Source organism: Labeo rohita, chromosome 13, assembly GCF_022985175.1.
Source record: "Labeo rohita strain BAU-BD-2019 chromosome 13, IGBB_LRoh.1.0, whole genome shotgun sequence".
NCBI lineage: Eukaryota > Metazoa > Chordata > Actinopteri > Cypriniformes > Cyprinidae > Labeo > Labeo rohita.
The window spans coordinates 28,407,080-28,423,671 of record NC_066881.1 but is presented as its reverse complement, the minus strand read 5'-3'; the positions used below and the strand labels follow the sequence as shown (position 1 = coordinate 28,423,671).

At 31.6% G+C, this 16,592-nt stretch overlaps 1 protein-coding gene across 2 annotated transcripts in view; it reads right to left on the bottom strand.

The window, feature by feature from the left end:
• prkg1a (protein kinase cGMP-dependent 1a) overlaps positions 1 to 16,592 on the bottom strand; it is a 71,492-nt gene that overhangs the window by 24,872 nt on the left and 30,028 nt on the right. For both annotated transcript variants that reach the window (XM_051125233.1, XM_051125232.1), the window contains exons 4-5: positions 6,683 to 6,788; positions 3,157 to 3,220 (exon numbers count right to left, since the gene is read on the bottom strand). In XM_051125233.1, the coding sequence (XP_050981190.1) occupies positions 3,157 to 3,220; positions 6,683 to 6,788 (170 nt within the window). The remainder of the gene's footprint in view (positions 1 to 3,156; positions 3,221 to 6,682; positions 6,789 to 16,592) is intronic.

Sequence of the window (16,592 nt, the reverse complement as noted above, 5' to 3'; positions counted from 1 at the left end):
GAAGCAACATAAACAAAGTGGATATTTCATTATATTATAGATGTAATGTAGCAGTGACCAACTTTTGTATGTCAGAAACTGAGCTGTATCCACTCAATCCTCTTTGTTTATACTACTGTCAGTGTTTTTCATGGTGGCTGTCTAAACAGTACAAATCTGATAGACTTATTAAACATAAATGTAATTAATAACAAGAGCCAAACCAATTTCTGTGAGCTGTTGTGTTATTATGAGGCTGTGAATCAAAGGAGAATCACAGCCACTCCAAGATGATCAACAAATCCACACAGAATAGAAAACAACAACCTTTCACCCCTAAACACAAGGAGCTGTGGGGCTTCATCACTCACTCCCCAGTGATAAATGTCATATGTTGACGAGGTGAAGAGAGGTGATGTGGACCATCATGTCTGCGAATGACAGACTGACTGATGACTAACATATTCACAATGTCTACGACTCATCTTCTCATGCTATTCTTGGATAAAAACATTGATTTTTCTCCTTTGATGCTTTTGTGTGAAGTGGACCTCATATGTCGATTGTCTGAGAACTGGTTATTCTCCATCTTTTACAGAATAAACAACTCTATGATTCACTCCACTACAGCTTATTAAACAATGTGCATTCACTACAAGACAAGAAAAGTCTAAAAAAGCTTCCAAATTATTCATGGTATGAATGAAGAGCTTTTATAACTTGAGTTGTGAGTCTTTCTTGCCGATGGAATCTGCTGATTTTTTCCTCACATTTTCAACACTTAAAGGTGAATAAATCAACATATTTCAGCATAAATGCATTTACATTTTCTTGGCAGGTGTTTTCTTAAAGTGTGTAATTTTTCAGTGTTAAAATACTTGCAAAGACAACAATAAGTGGCCCTGAGGTGTTTTTTTTTTTTTTTTTTGTAAAACATTGCCCTAAAACATTTGTTTGAGTTTTCTGAACTTCCAGCTCAACCAATGGTGTGATTTTAGGGCGGGACTACCAGTTTGTTTGAACCAATAGGTTGAGCTTTGCCTGGTTAGCGTGAGACAGTTAGCCCCTGCTGATAGATGCCTTAAATATACCCTTCTGCTAACCAAAACGACTCCTTTCACCATTTAAAAGCAGCTGTGCATTTTGATAGAAATAAAAAAACAACAGCAATTTGTTACTGTTAAAGGAGAAGTCCACTTCCAGAACACCAAGGAAGAAGGGTCCTATCTAGCGTAACGATCGGTTATTTTAATTTAAAAAAATACAATTTATATACTTTGTAATGTCAAACGCTCGTCTTGTCTTGCTCTTCCCCACCTGTTTTTGTTCCGATTCATGACAGTTAGGATATGTCGAAAAACTCCCATCTCATGTTCTCCCTCAACTTTAAAATCGTCCTATATCACTGTTTTACCTTTTTTGTTAAAGGTGTTTGATCTTCTTTTGCATGTTCTTTTTGCAAAGACTAGGTACTTCTGCAGTGATGTAGGATGATTTTGAAATTATTTTTAAAGCTGAGGGAGAAAATACGATTTTCTACATACCCAAACTGTCCTGAGCCAGAATACACAGAGTTCAGGGAGAGCAAGATGATCATTTGAGATTAAAAAGTATTTAAATAGTATTATTTTTTATGAAAATAACCGATCGTTTTGCTAGATAAGACCCTTCTTCCTCAGCTGGGATCGTTTACAACTGCATTTGGGATCGTTTGAAGCCGCATTTAAACTGCATTTTGGAAGTTCAAACTCGGGCCACCATATCAGTCCATTATATGAAGAAAAATGCTGAAATGTTTTCCTCAAAAAACATAATTTCTTTACGACTGAAGAAAGAAAGACTTGAACATCTTGGATGACAAGGGGGTGAGTACATTATCTGTAAATTGTTGTTCTGGAAGTGGACTTCTCCTTTACCTAAAGCTATTAAAAATAGCTTTTGGTAACTGAAATAAAGCGGAGATAAAATATAAATATTAGATTTAAGGCTTAAATTTAAAAAACTTAAATGAAAACAGAACTGTTGCCTTGGCAGCTGACTGAAATTAAAAATACATAAGCTGAAGTACTAGAAAAAAAATAGAAATAAAGAAATAAAAATAAAGCTAAATAAATAAAAATAACAAGAAACTAATAAAAATGATAAAAACAAATTTACTAAAACTAAAATGAAAATTAATAATATAAATTATATAAATATAAATTAAAAAGTACAATTTTAATTAATATTACAATAGTATATTACAGAAATAAAACTAAAATTACACAATTGCAAGTTAAGAAGTCAGAATTGCAAGATATAAACTTGCAATTATGACTTTTTTAAAATAAAGTTATAATGTTTATAAATGTCTAGTCATAATGACTGATATTTTGTCAGAATTGCAAGTTTATATATTACAATTCTAGCTTAGTAACTTGCAATTGCGTGAAAATAATTTAGAATTGCGATACAAATGAGCACAATTTTGAGAAAAAAAAGTAAGAATTGTGAGATAAAAATTTATAATTACCTTTTTTATTTTTATTTACTGGCGTAAACATGCTTCCATAGAAACAAGTTGAATTTAAAGTAGTAAAATGACTCAAATTAAAACAGAAACATGTTAATGTTCTGAATAGAAATATTAAAAAACTAAGACTAACCTTTTTTTTTTTAAATTACATTTAAATTTGTAATTAATATTACAATAGTATATTATATAAATAATTCTAAAATTACACTTGCAAGCAACATTGAAAAAAAAACTGGGGCATTTCTGGGAACAAAACTACACACTTTTTTGAACAAAGCAACTTTTGAAGAAAGTATACTGACAGTGACTTTGCTAAAACAGACATTAAACCAACAGTTTAAAAAACAATGTGTTCAAAAATATCATATTGCAGTAAAATAATGCAACATGCTACATTTTGCTGATTTGAATGAACAAAACGATAAGGTTTGTGAATCAAAATCGATTTGAAGTGTCAAATCTTTAAATAAAATAGGATCTTTTGGTTCCTGAGATTTGATGAGTTTTATGAGCTAATCTAAATAACAAAAATTACAAGTAAATAAACTATAACCTAGAGTGGTTCTTGTAAAGTTTGAATGTTGAGCGATCAGTGCACAAAGATGTAAATGTTTAGATTTAATAACAATTGTGTTTGCTTAATGATTAAGAAGATCTCTAACCTCCTCAAGGACATCAGCCAGCTTACTCAGTATTTCTTCTGGAAGACCCCGGAACGTCAGGACACTGTCAATGAGAGACAACGTACGTCATTACATAGTTGAAACAATCACATCTGTAAACGTGTGATGGATAAGATCCTTATCCTAAGCTGAAGAGTCTCTTGGTGTTTGTTAGTGTTACGTAACTTCAGTGTTTAAGCATTCAAAATAACACAAGCATTTCATTATTATCCTCAGAAACTTAAAACACTTTTTAACTTCATTTCTCACACCTGATGTAACTCAGTACTTATTTTCAGTACTTAATTTTTCGTCTGACCCGATATGGTCAAAACAGCTGGTCACCATCACACTGAAAAAAACCCCAGAGCTGCTCTCTGCCACGGAAACAACAATAATACCCCTCAATCACCATGATACAACATTTCTAAACATATCTGGTCATGTGTTGCGTAATGGAGGAAAAGGTTTGCGTCTGGCTAATCGGTATAGGCTGAGCTAATTTGCCACGAAGCCAAGGCATTATCTACATTACGTAATAAAAGCTGCAATTTATCTAAATCTAAATGAATCATGTTTAGGACGAGATGGCAGGAGAGGCCGACTGAACCGTCGTCCTGAGGGACCGTAGATTGTCCTTGATGAGATCTGGGCATCTCTGTCTGTTGCACTAGCACACGCACACACGTTTGCGGGCTGTGTCCATGTTTTACTGCCGTTTGTCATGAGATGATCATACATCAATAACTGCTCCTGCATAAATATTTCACATGCCATAAAAAATTCAAGAGTCCATTAAAGTCTCCTATTACAGTTTAGTGCAAGACTGCAGCAGAGAAACCTAAAGGTGTTATGGATATACATGAGCCATTCTGAGCAAATATTTGGTCTGAAAATGACAGGACCTTACTTTCTTTATCATTGGAAAAAGCTGCTAATGTAAGTGCCATATTAAGCATTGGGTGACCACCATAAGGCCACGCACCCGCCCAATATTAACAACCGTAAATAAGCCTTGCAAAGTACCAACAAATATTATATATGTTATTTATGTACAGTAATATGAATAGATTCTTATTGTATTCATCCATTAAAAATATATATATATTAATAACCCAAAACTCTTCTCTTTCAAAACATGTTTTGTACCAAGCATGTTACATTTAAAATGTTAAGAGATTGAAGGTTAGTACAAAAATGGATAATAACAGCCTTCGCTGCCAAGTACCATCATTATTCTTGAACTTCATACCAAGAACAAATTTTCAAAAAAAAAAAAGATCACTACGATTTTGAATTTTTCACCAGAGATCAGTTATAATAGCAGTGGTGTTTAGTGCTGTTTGAACTATGTGATAAAAAAAAAGCTGAAAAAAATGCATGAAAAAAGAAAATGCATGAACCACGTCGGTAAAAAAGGTGAAAAAGTAAAAGCATGATTTTTTTATTATCGATATATTTATTATTATTATTATTATTATTGTTGTTGTTGTTGTTGTTTTTTGGAAAGGAATGGTGATAAATCTGGACATGCAGATTAGCTGACCTGATGAAAAAAAAATATATATAATAGAAATATTGCCTTAAAATACTGATAAAGTACTAAAATTAGAAAAATAGATATTAGATAAATTAAAAATAAATATAAAGCTAAACAGACATAAAAAACTAATAAAAATAATACAATTACATAAATTTAACTAAAACTACTAAAATGAAAATTGACAACATAAAATTAAAAGTGAATTTAATGAAAAGAAAAAAATGATTTATTATTATTATGATTATTCATTGTTGTTGTTGTTAAAAAAACATAATAAAAATAATAAAATCACATACATTTACTAAAACTACAACTAAAATTAAAACTGACAATATAAAAAATGTCAACGAATGTAATGAAAAATATTATTATTATTATTATTGTTATTCATTTTTGTTGTTTTATTTGTTTTGTTGACTTGATGAAAAAAAAATTAGCTAAATAGAAATAACAAAAAAAGAAAATAAAAAATAATTAAATCACATAAATTTACTAAAACTACAACTAACATGAAAATTGACAATATATATAAGAAGTTTTGTTTTGTTTTGTTTTGTTTTGTTTTGTTTTGTTTTGTTTTGTTTGTTTTGTTTTGTTTTGTTTTGTTTTGAAGGAATGGTGACATGCAGATTGACCTGATGGGGAAAAAATGAAAATGAGAAATATTGCCTTGGCAGCTAACTGAAATAAGTTAGTAATAACAAATAAATAACAAAGTACTAAAATTAGAAACATAAAGCTAAATATATAACAAATATATAAAAATAATAAAAATGATAAAATCTCATATATTTACTAAAATTACACCTAAAATGAAAACTGATCATATAAAAATAAAACCAAAATTTATGAAAAAAACCTTTATATATATATATATATATATATATATATATATATATATATATATATATATATATATATATGTATATATATATAAAATCAACATATATGTGTATATAGATAGATAGATAGATAGATAGATAGATAGATAGATAGATAAAGATAGATATATTCATTCATTCGTGTAAAAATGATAAAATCTCATATATTTACTAAAATTACACCTAAAATGAAAATTGATCATATAAAAATAAAACCAAAATTTATGAAAAAAACCTTTATATATATATATATATATATGTATATATATATAAAATCAACATATATGTGTATATAGATAGATAGATAGATAGATAAAGATAGATATATTCATTCATTCGTGTATATATTCATATGTATTCATGTATATATTCATATATATTCTGAACTAAACAGTTCAATGAATAAGAGAAAAATGGGTCAAATGGGTAGTTAGTATCTGGGTTTAGTAGTCTACATCAGCAGTAAATCATAGCACATGCACATTGTTACATAATAAGAATGTTTCTCCGTGAGTCTGGATTTGCTCATGACACCTAAATTTCATATGGTCTAAAGACCAGATCAGTAAAATGCACACGTTCAACTCAGTGTCTAACGCATTCACATGCACTCCGCTTACGTTTATAAACGGCTGTTAGTTCAAAGCATAATTGACAAAATTAGGTCTAATTATTCAAATAATAAGTACAGCAGCAGGGACGGGGTAATATCATTAACATTAGATGAAACCACATTAGATGATTCATTAAAAACGATTGCATTACTATTCATTTTTCTCATGTTAATACATTAGACAGAGAGACTAAGAGAGGAGAGAGAGATCATGAAAGGAGGAGAGGAAGGAGATCGGGAGCTATAGAGAGTTTCTGTGGCAATGAATTGCAGAAGCTTCCAAGAAACTCGTCTGTTCTGCCTCAGTGTCTTTAAAGTCTTTGATGAAGACTTCTTTCATCCAGTTTGGCTCAGGAGCCCAACAATGCAGAATTCGGTCTTTAATATGTAAAATATGCCCCATGCTCTCTTCTCTGGGTACCATTATGCAAATTAAGATGTCAGATGATAAAGAAAGACATGCACTTCTATAACAAGACAGCTGCTCACCTTTTCAATAACTCCATGTACTCTGCATGTTTGATGAGTCCCGTCCTCATCATGATGGTCTGGAAGCACTGTCTGTCGATGGCCCATAACTTCACACTGGTCACAGCTGAAACGCACATCAGAAGCAGGCCATCAGCTTGTGAATGCAGTTTAAAAATCATCAGCACCCATAGCTTTTCTTGCAATGAGCTGATCATGAAATGTTGACATTTTTTGTCAGATAATTGTAATTCATAATGTAATAACATCTAACTGCTGAATCCCAATCATAATTATAAACAGCAGTCATGTGCTAAACACTTACAAATATTGCAGCATAGACTGCTGGGTATTTCATCATCAAAGAGTGGACTTGAAGGAGCAACGACATTTCTGAGAAAGAGGCGACATTCTAGGAAAGCGCGTTTGATTATTGCCTCTCGGTCTACTGAACTCTGATTTCTGTAAGGCTGTGCACTTTTTTGAGACACTCGATATATTGAAACCTTGTTTTTAAGAGGGCCGGACTGCTGTGAAAGTGACAAACAGGTTTTGTGCATATTATAGTCTTTGCTAAAGCAATAAAAAACAAGGTGACATTGATGTATGTGAAAGTGACTTTTTGAAAAAGATGCTTATTTTGTCAAAATGTGTTTGTTGTTGATTTGCATTTGCAAAAAAACATACTGAAGTGCTTTAAACTGCACAGAGAGAAAAGTTCCAGCAGTGATGCAAAATAATCAGAAAACACTGAAGCATAAATAAACAGTGAGCTGCTGCATCTGAATGCCACTGACTCACCTCGTGAGAGGAAATTCATCTGAATTTATGATAGGCTCAAATCTTTTAATAGACTCTGATAATAACAGGAAATAAACAGCCTTTCAAAATATACTAACTTGGCACATGAAGTGTAAATATATTCATTATTTATCACACTAAGATACACACCCAAGTATAAGAACCAAAGGATCTAGAAAATCAAACTAGTTTTTAGATATAGAGCATGAATGTAGATTCCACATAGCAAAATTTTCAGCATCATTACCTCAGTCTTCAGTGTCACATGATCCTTCAAAAATCATTCTAATATGCTGATTTGATATTTAAAAACAGTACATTTCTTTCAGGATTCTAATAGAAAGATCCTAAGATCAGTATTTATTTGAAATACATTAGATACTACTTTTATTTTAACATTTAGCAAGGATGCTTTAAATTGATCAAAAGTGATGATAAAGACATTTTTAATGTAACAAAAGATTTCTATTTCAGATAAATGCAGTTCTTCTGAACTATTTATCAAAGAAACCTGAAAAAAATCTACTATAATAACAAATGTTTTTTGAGCAGCAAATCAGAACATTACAATGATTTCTGAAGGATCACGTGACTGGATTAATGATGCTAAAATTTAGCTCTGAAATCACTAGAATAAATTACATTTTAAAATATATTCAAATAAAAAACAGTTATTTTAAATAGTAAAAATATTTAAAAAATGGCACCAAATGACCTCAGCAACGACTTAATAATTTCATAAAGTTTTGCAAATTATGTACATATTTGAAATGTGTATCTGAACACCACATTTGCAATAAAAATATAAAAATTAAAAATATATAGCGTTTTATTCAATAGTAAGATCAGTCACTGTAAGACAATACTTAATATACTCAACACTGCATGTCAGTACTTTTATTGTTCACTGTACATTAAAAAAGTAAAAAAAAAAAACTAAACTAAAACTAAAAATTACAGTAGAATTTACAAACACAAAAGGCCATTTTTCAAATGCTGCAACAAGATGGCGAATGTTGTCTGTGGTGACCGTGTGTATTATTTGCACATTGATTTCTTTTGTTTGCTACATTGTAAAACGTGACAGGGAACCAGTGGGAAATGTCACAGACAGTCAATTATTTGATTATTCCCCTTCCATTTCTAAATGTTACAGCCCCCACTGTTATGAAGATGTTTGAGTGGAGATTTCTGAAGAGCTTGCTAGAATACATGCCTACACTCACACACAAAATCAAACAGTGCTGTTTTCTAAACTAGTATGTACAATTGACAATGTTTGCCAGCATGGGCTGACAATACCTAAACAGTCTGAGGTTGTGTACTCTAAAACAAAGACGAACTATTGCTTAAAAATAATATGACAGGAAACAATTAATGCAAAGTAAATAAATGGCTAAAACAACATCTGGTTTTGAGAACATTAAACTGTTTCCTCTTGCTTTGTATATTTAAAAAGCTCTGATGTGACTTTGGTTCTGTAAATGAAATGCTTTCCTGTAGCACAAACAAAAGTGCATGGCTTTAGCTAAGCCAAGGTTATGGACTAAATTCTCAGGGTATGCAATGCAAGTGTAAATCAATGCAAATGCGTAAATGCATAAATGCAAATGTTGGCTCAGTGCCTTCAAGGAACAGTTCACATAGTCCTCCATCTATAATGTCAGAAAATGATCTTGTCTGAATCAGGATCAAAATATGCACAGATCAACCACACTTTACAAGCAAAAACAGCCCAAAATCGAAACAAATATGTAAATTTTGATGTGAAAGAACAACAGGGCAAGTTTTCATTTTTGGGAGAACTGTTCTTTTAATGAAATCTTTTGAATGCATTTGTGACAACAACATTCAAAGGTAGTCAAATGCATGTGCCCTCATCACATTGCTTTGTAAACATAAATAACAAGCCAGTTGAAAGATCTGCCCATACACATAGCTCCAGCTTCTTCAATATGTCTGATATCAGCGGTGCTTGACAAAAATAACAGCAAGCATGTTTGTGCTGAGAATACAATTCAGGTATATTTAGAAACAAAAGTGTGCAGACTTCTGTGCTTTTCCCTTTTTGGCACTTCATCAGCATGCAGTAAAACACTGATGTAGGAAGTGTCTGTAGTGACAAAAATCATAGACTTTCTCCTCGACAAAATGCCCCAGCGGCTGTGACAAAAGTAAACTCAGCTTCACTAATTATACATCACTAACAACACTTTTTACAGCTGTGTCTCAGTCATATTTTCAAATCTCAACAGGATCAATAGTTTTACAGAATGTTGTTGTAGTTAAATGCCTAAGGAAACTGTCTTGTTGATAGCAGCAGAGCCAAAAGGATTGTTGTGTGTTCCTGTAGGTTTTTAGAAATCATCACCTCTGACAAGTCAAGACAAGCAGCCTGAATGGACAGCTATTATTCTCTCAAGACCACAAATCAGTCTGGCCAGCAGCAGTTTTAGGACTGCAGGTTATATTGGTGGCATCACAATGCAGATGTTGCTTTAAAGAGAATTGTTTGACTGTCCCATGCTCAAGCAGCATCTATATTTATCTGTATTTACACAGGCATCATAATCATGATAGAAATCTAACGCACAGTCATGTGAACGGTAATGTTTAAAAGAGTAGTTCACATAAAACTGGAAATTTGCTTAAAATTTACTCACCCTCAGACTAGGAGTGTGCAATATATATTTTCTGCAATTGTAATTGTTGTTTAAATGAACGTGATTTGACATTATCGCATATCGCACAAAAACACACCCAGTCCAATAAACAAGAAGTTAATATTGACTAACCTTTTAGACACAACATTTCCTGGTTTTGCTTTATTTCAGAAAAAAAAAAGTTCCAAACAAAGCCACAGCAACTGTTTAGCATCTCTGAGCAACACATAACAGTGTTTCTTACTGAATCAATCAGCCATTTGAACGAATAAATTGAATGAATGACTCAATGACTCACTAATGCAGTAATCTGCTGCCATCTACTGGCGATTTTAGGTTTATATTTAAAAAATCATTTCAAATATCAGCATTTACCATTTTTTTGTTTTATTTTTTACATCAAAACATTTATGTAATTGTAACTGCAGGTTAAATGCATTCTGGATTCTATTTTAATCGTTTCATTACATTTTTATAATCAAAAGCATGTCTAATGGATTTATAAACGATAATTAAATTTGATAAAGAATTAATTTATTATAGGCTATTTTTTTCATTTTTCAGAAATACTGTGCTGTGTATTTACAATTTTCTGGTAAATAAATTCCAATAACTATTTTTTCTGGTAAATATTCCTTAAACATTGTTTGAATAACAATACTACTATCTTGTACTATCTTTACATTAAGTAATATATTAATATATTTCTGACTGTCAAATTAAACTTTTATTTTGACGGGTTGCTGTGAAGAGGGTCTTCATTATATGAAGATAGAAACGATGAAATGCTTATGAAGTGATTCTCAGAACAGTTCTAGAGATTATGTTCATGTGTTCATGTACTCATATATTGAGGCGGTAGAGGCTGAAAACAAAGCGAGTGTCACGCATATGTGTGTAGTAAACAAAACTGCGCGTCTACGCCATTCACTAACACAGACACACAGAAATATGGCTCTTATTAATATGCATTCTTAAAGTACCGGTACTAGTAAAATGCGGAATCGCACCGTTTCTAAAAGCAGGGTATCGTGAAACTTTTTAAGTACCGATATATCGTGCAACGCTAATTGCTATTTACACTTAGTGCAAATATCCGCTGCCTACATTAATTTGGGTTAGAAAAAATTGGCCTTATTAAAGGTAAAAATGCCCATAAAAGGTAAAAACCAATTTAAACTTATTACTCCTGCAATCTAACCACTGCACAGAACATGAAGAATATCAAAAGCTTTGGGAGTCAGCTGTCCTCTGAAGATCGAAACCCGCCGAAATACCAGCACGATAAGACACTCAGAAAAATATAGTCTAATTATCGTTACCAACAAAGTTCCAGAAAACATCCAGATATCATTTTTTGTCATTATCGCACAACTCTACTTCAGACTAACTCACACATCCTAATTTGCTTTCTATTTATAGTCTAGGATGTTTGAATAGATTTTTCATAATTACAGATACAGCTACAAATTTACAGATGTGTTCAGATCTATGTTGATCGAAGTTCTTCAGACTGATGGATAAACAGACTGAATTGAGTTTTGCGTCTGACTGACTTCACTGGGTCTAAGCTAAATACTTTAGACTTTCATCTGACACCTGTAGCTTCTTCTGCCTGGAGGGAGAGGAAGAAAATGAGAGCAAATAACAAAAAAAAGAGGTATGACAGACAGCCCTGGCAGATTTATTATGTAGTGCAAAACAGCCCTTATGCAGCGGTGACTTTACTGTTTAAAACACCCACTCTCTGCTGTGTATTAAAGAGAGAGAGCAAAATCAGCTCCTGTTTGGATCCGTAATGACATTCAGCCCCGTGGCAGATCAGAATTCATCAGATACACACAACAACTTAACAGCATCCACCTACACAACCGCCAACATATGTTCATGAAGACAAACATTACTTGTGCTGCATTTCAAATTTACTCCATATTTACCTCATTCTACATCCCTCCTTAAAGCTAGATCAAATGTCTATTTAACAAAGCCCGGCACTATTTCCATTCTCTGATTCATGCGTGTATTTCAGGCGCCGGAGGAAATGGTGATCGCTACAGCTGGACGCAGATCTAATTTCTAATCAGGGGTTATGTATGGGTCTGCGCAATCTACTGAATATTCACAATGATTTTCCTTGTAACATAAGTAACCAGGAACATTACGCACCCAATAAACTATATGAAATAGATTACAATAATAACATAATATGCTTTAAGAATATTTGCATAATATATTTGCATATCCTTAATAATATTAACATTATTATTAAACATTTCACACAATATGCAAAGGACTACAATAAAGCAAAAACATTTAATAATATTTAAAAATAATTGTATAACAATAATAATAATAATAATAATAATAATTGATATGATTATTAAAAAATAAAACCATTGTTTTAATAAAATAATATTTTGAATTATGAATTTATTAACTAAAAATAAATATATACAAATACTGAAATAAATTAAAATACTGAAACCTTAGGTAACATTATAATAATAAGCAAATAATAATAATATGCAATAATATATTATATGCTAATATGCAATAATATATAATATGCTTTAAGAATGTTTGTTATAAAATACAACTATAGTAAAAATAATACTAACAATATGCTATAATAATTATACTTAGAGCTTATGTTTTGTTGTTGTGTAATATTTTTAATTATTATAATAATTATGTAATAATATTTTTATTTAATACAATATAACCATATCTTTTAAATATTATTAAAATAATTATTTACAATTGTAACATTATTAATAGTTATTTAAATATTACTACAATAATAATATAATATTATTTACTAATATTTTTTGTTTTTATTTCATAACATAACTATATAAATATATATTAAAATATTTTTTAAAGATATTACTATCAATAATTATTTCAATTATATTATACTACCATTTAATAACATGTTTTGTTTTTATTCAGTAATATAGTATAATATATTTTTCATTATTATAATAATTAAATAATTCTTTAACAAATTATGTAATAATCATTTTTATTTAATAATATAATATAATTTTATATTTAATTATATTATAATAATTATTATTAATAAAATAATTATTTAAATATTTATTACTATTAATAATTATTTAAATTATATTATAATATTATTTAATAATAATTTTTGTTTTTATTTAATAATATAATATAATATAATATAATATAATATAATATAATATAATATAATATAATATAATTTTACATTTTTGGGTGGGGGCTACATCTGACTGTTTCTTAGTTCAGAATGAATGACTGTTAACCAAAACCCAGCCATTTGTACTGTATCATACAGGGAATGTTTTGAGCAGTAGGGTTTCCCTGCAGGCCATCAACACCCAGAGAATCATCCCAGCAGCACTGATAAAAAATGATGTTCTCAATTAACATGGAGATAGAAGCTGTGTGGTCAGAGGGAACACACGTCCCAGCATGCTTTCTGATAGCACATGAGTTAATATTATTCATGAGGGAGAGGAAACGTATCACTACCACACTTGCCCTGACACGACCCGTTCTCTTCCAACCCTATACTGACAGATTCATCTCCCTATAAAACCATATCCACTCTCACGATTTGCAGGCAGATTTTACAGGTGACAGTGTCACGCACACAGGTTTTTTCATTTAAAGATAAATCAAGAACAATCAGACATGAAAAAGAATAAACACAATACAATGTTTTGACTGCAATGGTACATCTGGAAGATGCCTGCATTTTCAAGGCAGCAAAAGAAGTAGTTTTATGTTAAAAGATTGATTGTGAGAAACTCTGACCTGTCTCTCTTCACATCCGTTTTTTATACTTTAATGGAGTTTGTAAGATTAATTCATTTGAGATAATGAAGAATAAAAAAAGACATTTCCAGAACACTTTGTCTTGTGGTCCAGAATAGACCAGGACTGCATGAAGGAGCCACACAGGTTTCATGCTTTTAGCAGCAGGTCTTCTTCAAGTGCTGTCTGCTTCAGTGAATCATTCTAGAAAGATGACAGACAACAGAAACCTCAGGGAGAGTGAACGAATGCGACTGCAAGGTATTCTCAAAACACGGATGCACTGCAACTAATATAAACAGCAGTATCCAGGAAACAGAGCAGAGATTTCCATTTCTGCTCTTTCTCCAGAGAAATTGTGCCATCACTTCAAATTTTACAACATTTTCTCAAGGACAATTCCTATTCATTTCAACAGCGAGAAGAAAAACAAATATATGCAGTCCGAGTCTGGAAATGAAAGGGAGTCGACAAACACAGGAATTAGAAAAAGATCGTCTTGACTTTCAGTTTTACAGAAGACGGCAGCAGGTGGCAGGTGAACACACACTAAAGGCTGTTATTTTTTGTTATTTTGTGGTGTGAGTTCACAGACTATTGCAAAGAACTCCATGTATTATTATCATCTCAAAACATGCTCTTTTGAAACACAAAAAGCATCAAATATAGCTGCAAGCAGCAATTAGCCAGTCAACCCAATGGCACTATGTAAAACTAAGCAGATCTGTTTCAGTAAATTTGTTCAGCACCACCAGTGGCAAATTTATAAAAAGTACTTCAAAGGCTATGAATGCACTCATCATTGTTCAAAACTTTAAAAAGCATTTTTAAGAACTCAATAGCCAGTAGTTACTTGCAAGCAAAATGTATATATTTTGAGGACAATGTGGCAAATAATTACACATACAAAATTTGATGCCAATATATGCAATTTCTATATTTTGTCTTTAAAGAGGTCATATGATATTATTTTATTGTTTTCTTTGTTGCTTGGAGTATTACGGGCCGTTTGTGCATATGTAAGAGCTGTAAAGTTGCAAAGAATAAAGTCTCAAACCAAAAGAGATACTCTTTATGAAAGATAAGACTCAGCAACACCTTCCTAAAATGCCTCATTCAAACACCCCCCCCACAAATTTACATCACTGTGTGGGAAGATTTGCATAACACTGCTCAAATGTATATGCAAAGAAAGAAGACACAACTTTTATTCTGGCAGTAGTATTGTTGTCGCCGCCGCCATATCGTGGAGACGCTGTGTGTTTTATTGCGAAATATAGAAATCAGTAGCGCAGCACATTTTACGGAGGACTGTTTCCTGAACCTGGGGGAGTAGCCTAGAATGCTGGCTGTGCACACTATAAAGTGGGGCAGTTCCAACTTTGCAAGGACAATCTGCACTTCTGACTCACAGTCTGTAAGTACATTTTCATATTTAAAGAATTTGCTACTGACTATTCAAACTCGAATTTTGAGTAATGTAGAGTAGTTTTTGTTGTTTGTTTTATCTACGAGCACAAATACAGGCATAGTTTTATGTTTACGCTGTGACGCGACACAACACAACGCAACGCATAAAAAGACAGTACAAGCCATTATAATCAAAAATTATGTCCCCACTTGATGCAACAAATGTCTCATTTATAATGAGTTTTATTTTTGTCTTGTCACACCTCACAACATGGTAAAGGGGCGTAACAATTCCGTCACAAGCTTGAGATATTCGGCCAATCACAATGCACTGGACAGCTGGCCAATCAGACATAATGTACAATATGTGGGAAATAATGTGTTTTTTGAACCTTAAACTGTGTATACACATTGCGTTATGCCAAATACACAAAATAATGTTCTTTTCAGCAACATCATATGACCCCTTTAACAGCAAAATCTCTTCGTTGCCATTCCAGACTTTGGGATCAGTAAGATTCTTATTGCTTTTTAAAGAAGTCTCTTATGCTCATCAAAGTCCCATTTATTTGATCAAAAATACAAAAAAAGTAATATTATAAAATATTACTGCAATTTCTGTTCTAAAATACTTTAAAATCTCATTTATTTCTGTGATGCAAAGCTAAATTTTCATAAGCCATTACTCTAGTCTTCAGCGTCACATGATTCTTCAGAAATCATTCTAATATGCTGATTTGTTGTCAATGTTGGAAACAGTTGTGCTGCTTAATATTTTTTTTGGAACCTGTGATACTTTTTTCAGGATTCTCTGATGAATAAAAAGTTAAAAAGAACAGTATTTATTCAAAATAAAAATCTTTTCCAACAATATAAGTCTTTACTATCACTTTTTATAATTTTAACACATAACATACACAGCAGTGTATGTTAAACGCCAAAAATCCATATGTTCAGACCTTTGTATGCATTATCTTAATATGATTTGAGTTCATTTTTGATTCCACAAACACTGTATGAAGAAATAACACAAACAAACAAACAAGTTCATAAATATAAAAAGGGGTATGATTTATATTATTAAAGAAAAAAACTTGGCCATGTTCTAAGCTTTTCAGCCAGATGGTTTTGCTATCACCAAATTGCTTTTATACAGTTGGGGCATTGTTATAGTGTTGGCTTCATTTCAATACATGAAAGTATTCCAAAAATACGGCTGAACTTCCTGTATGGTGCCCTTTTTTAGGCAT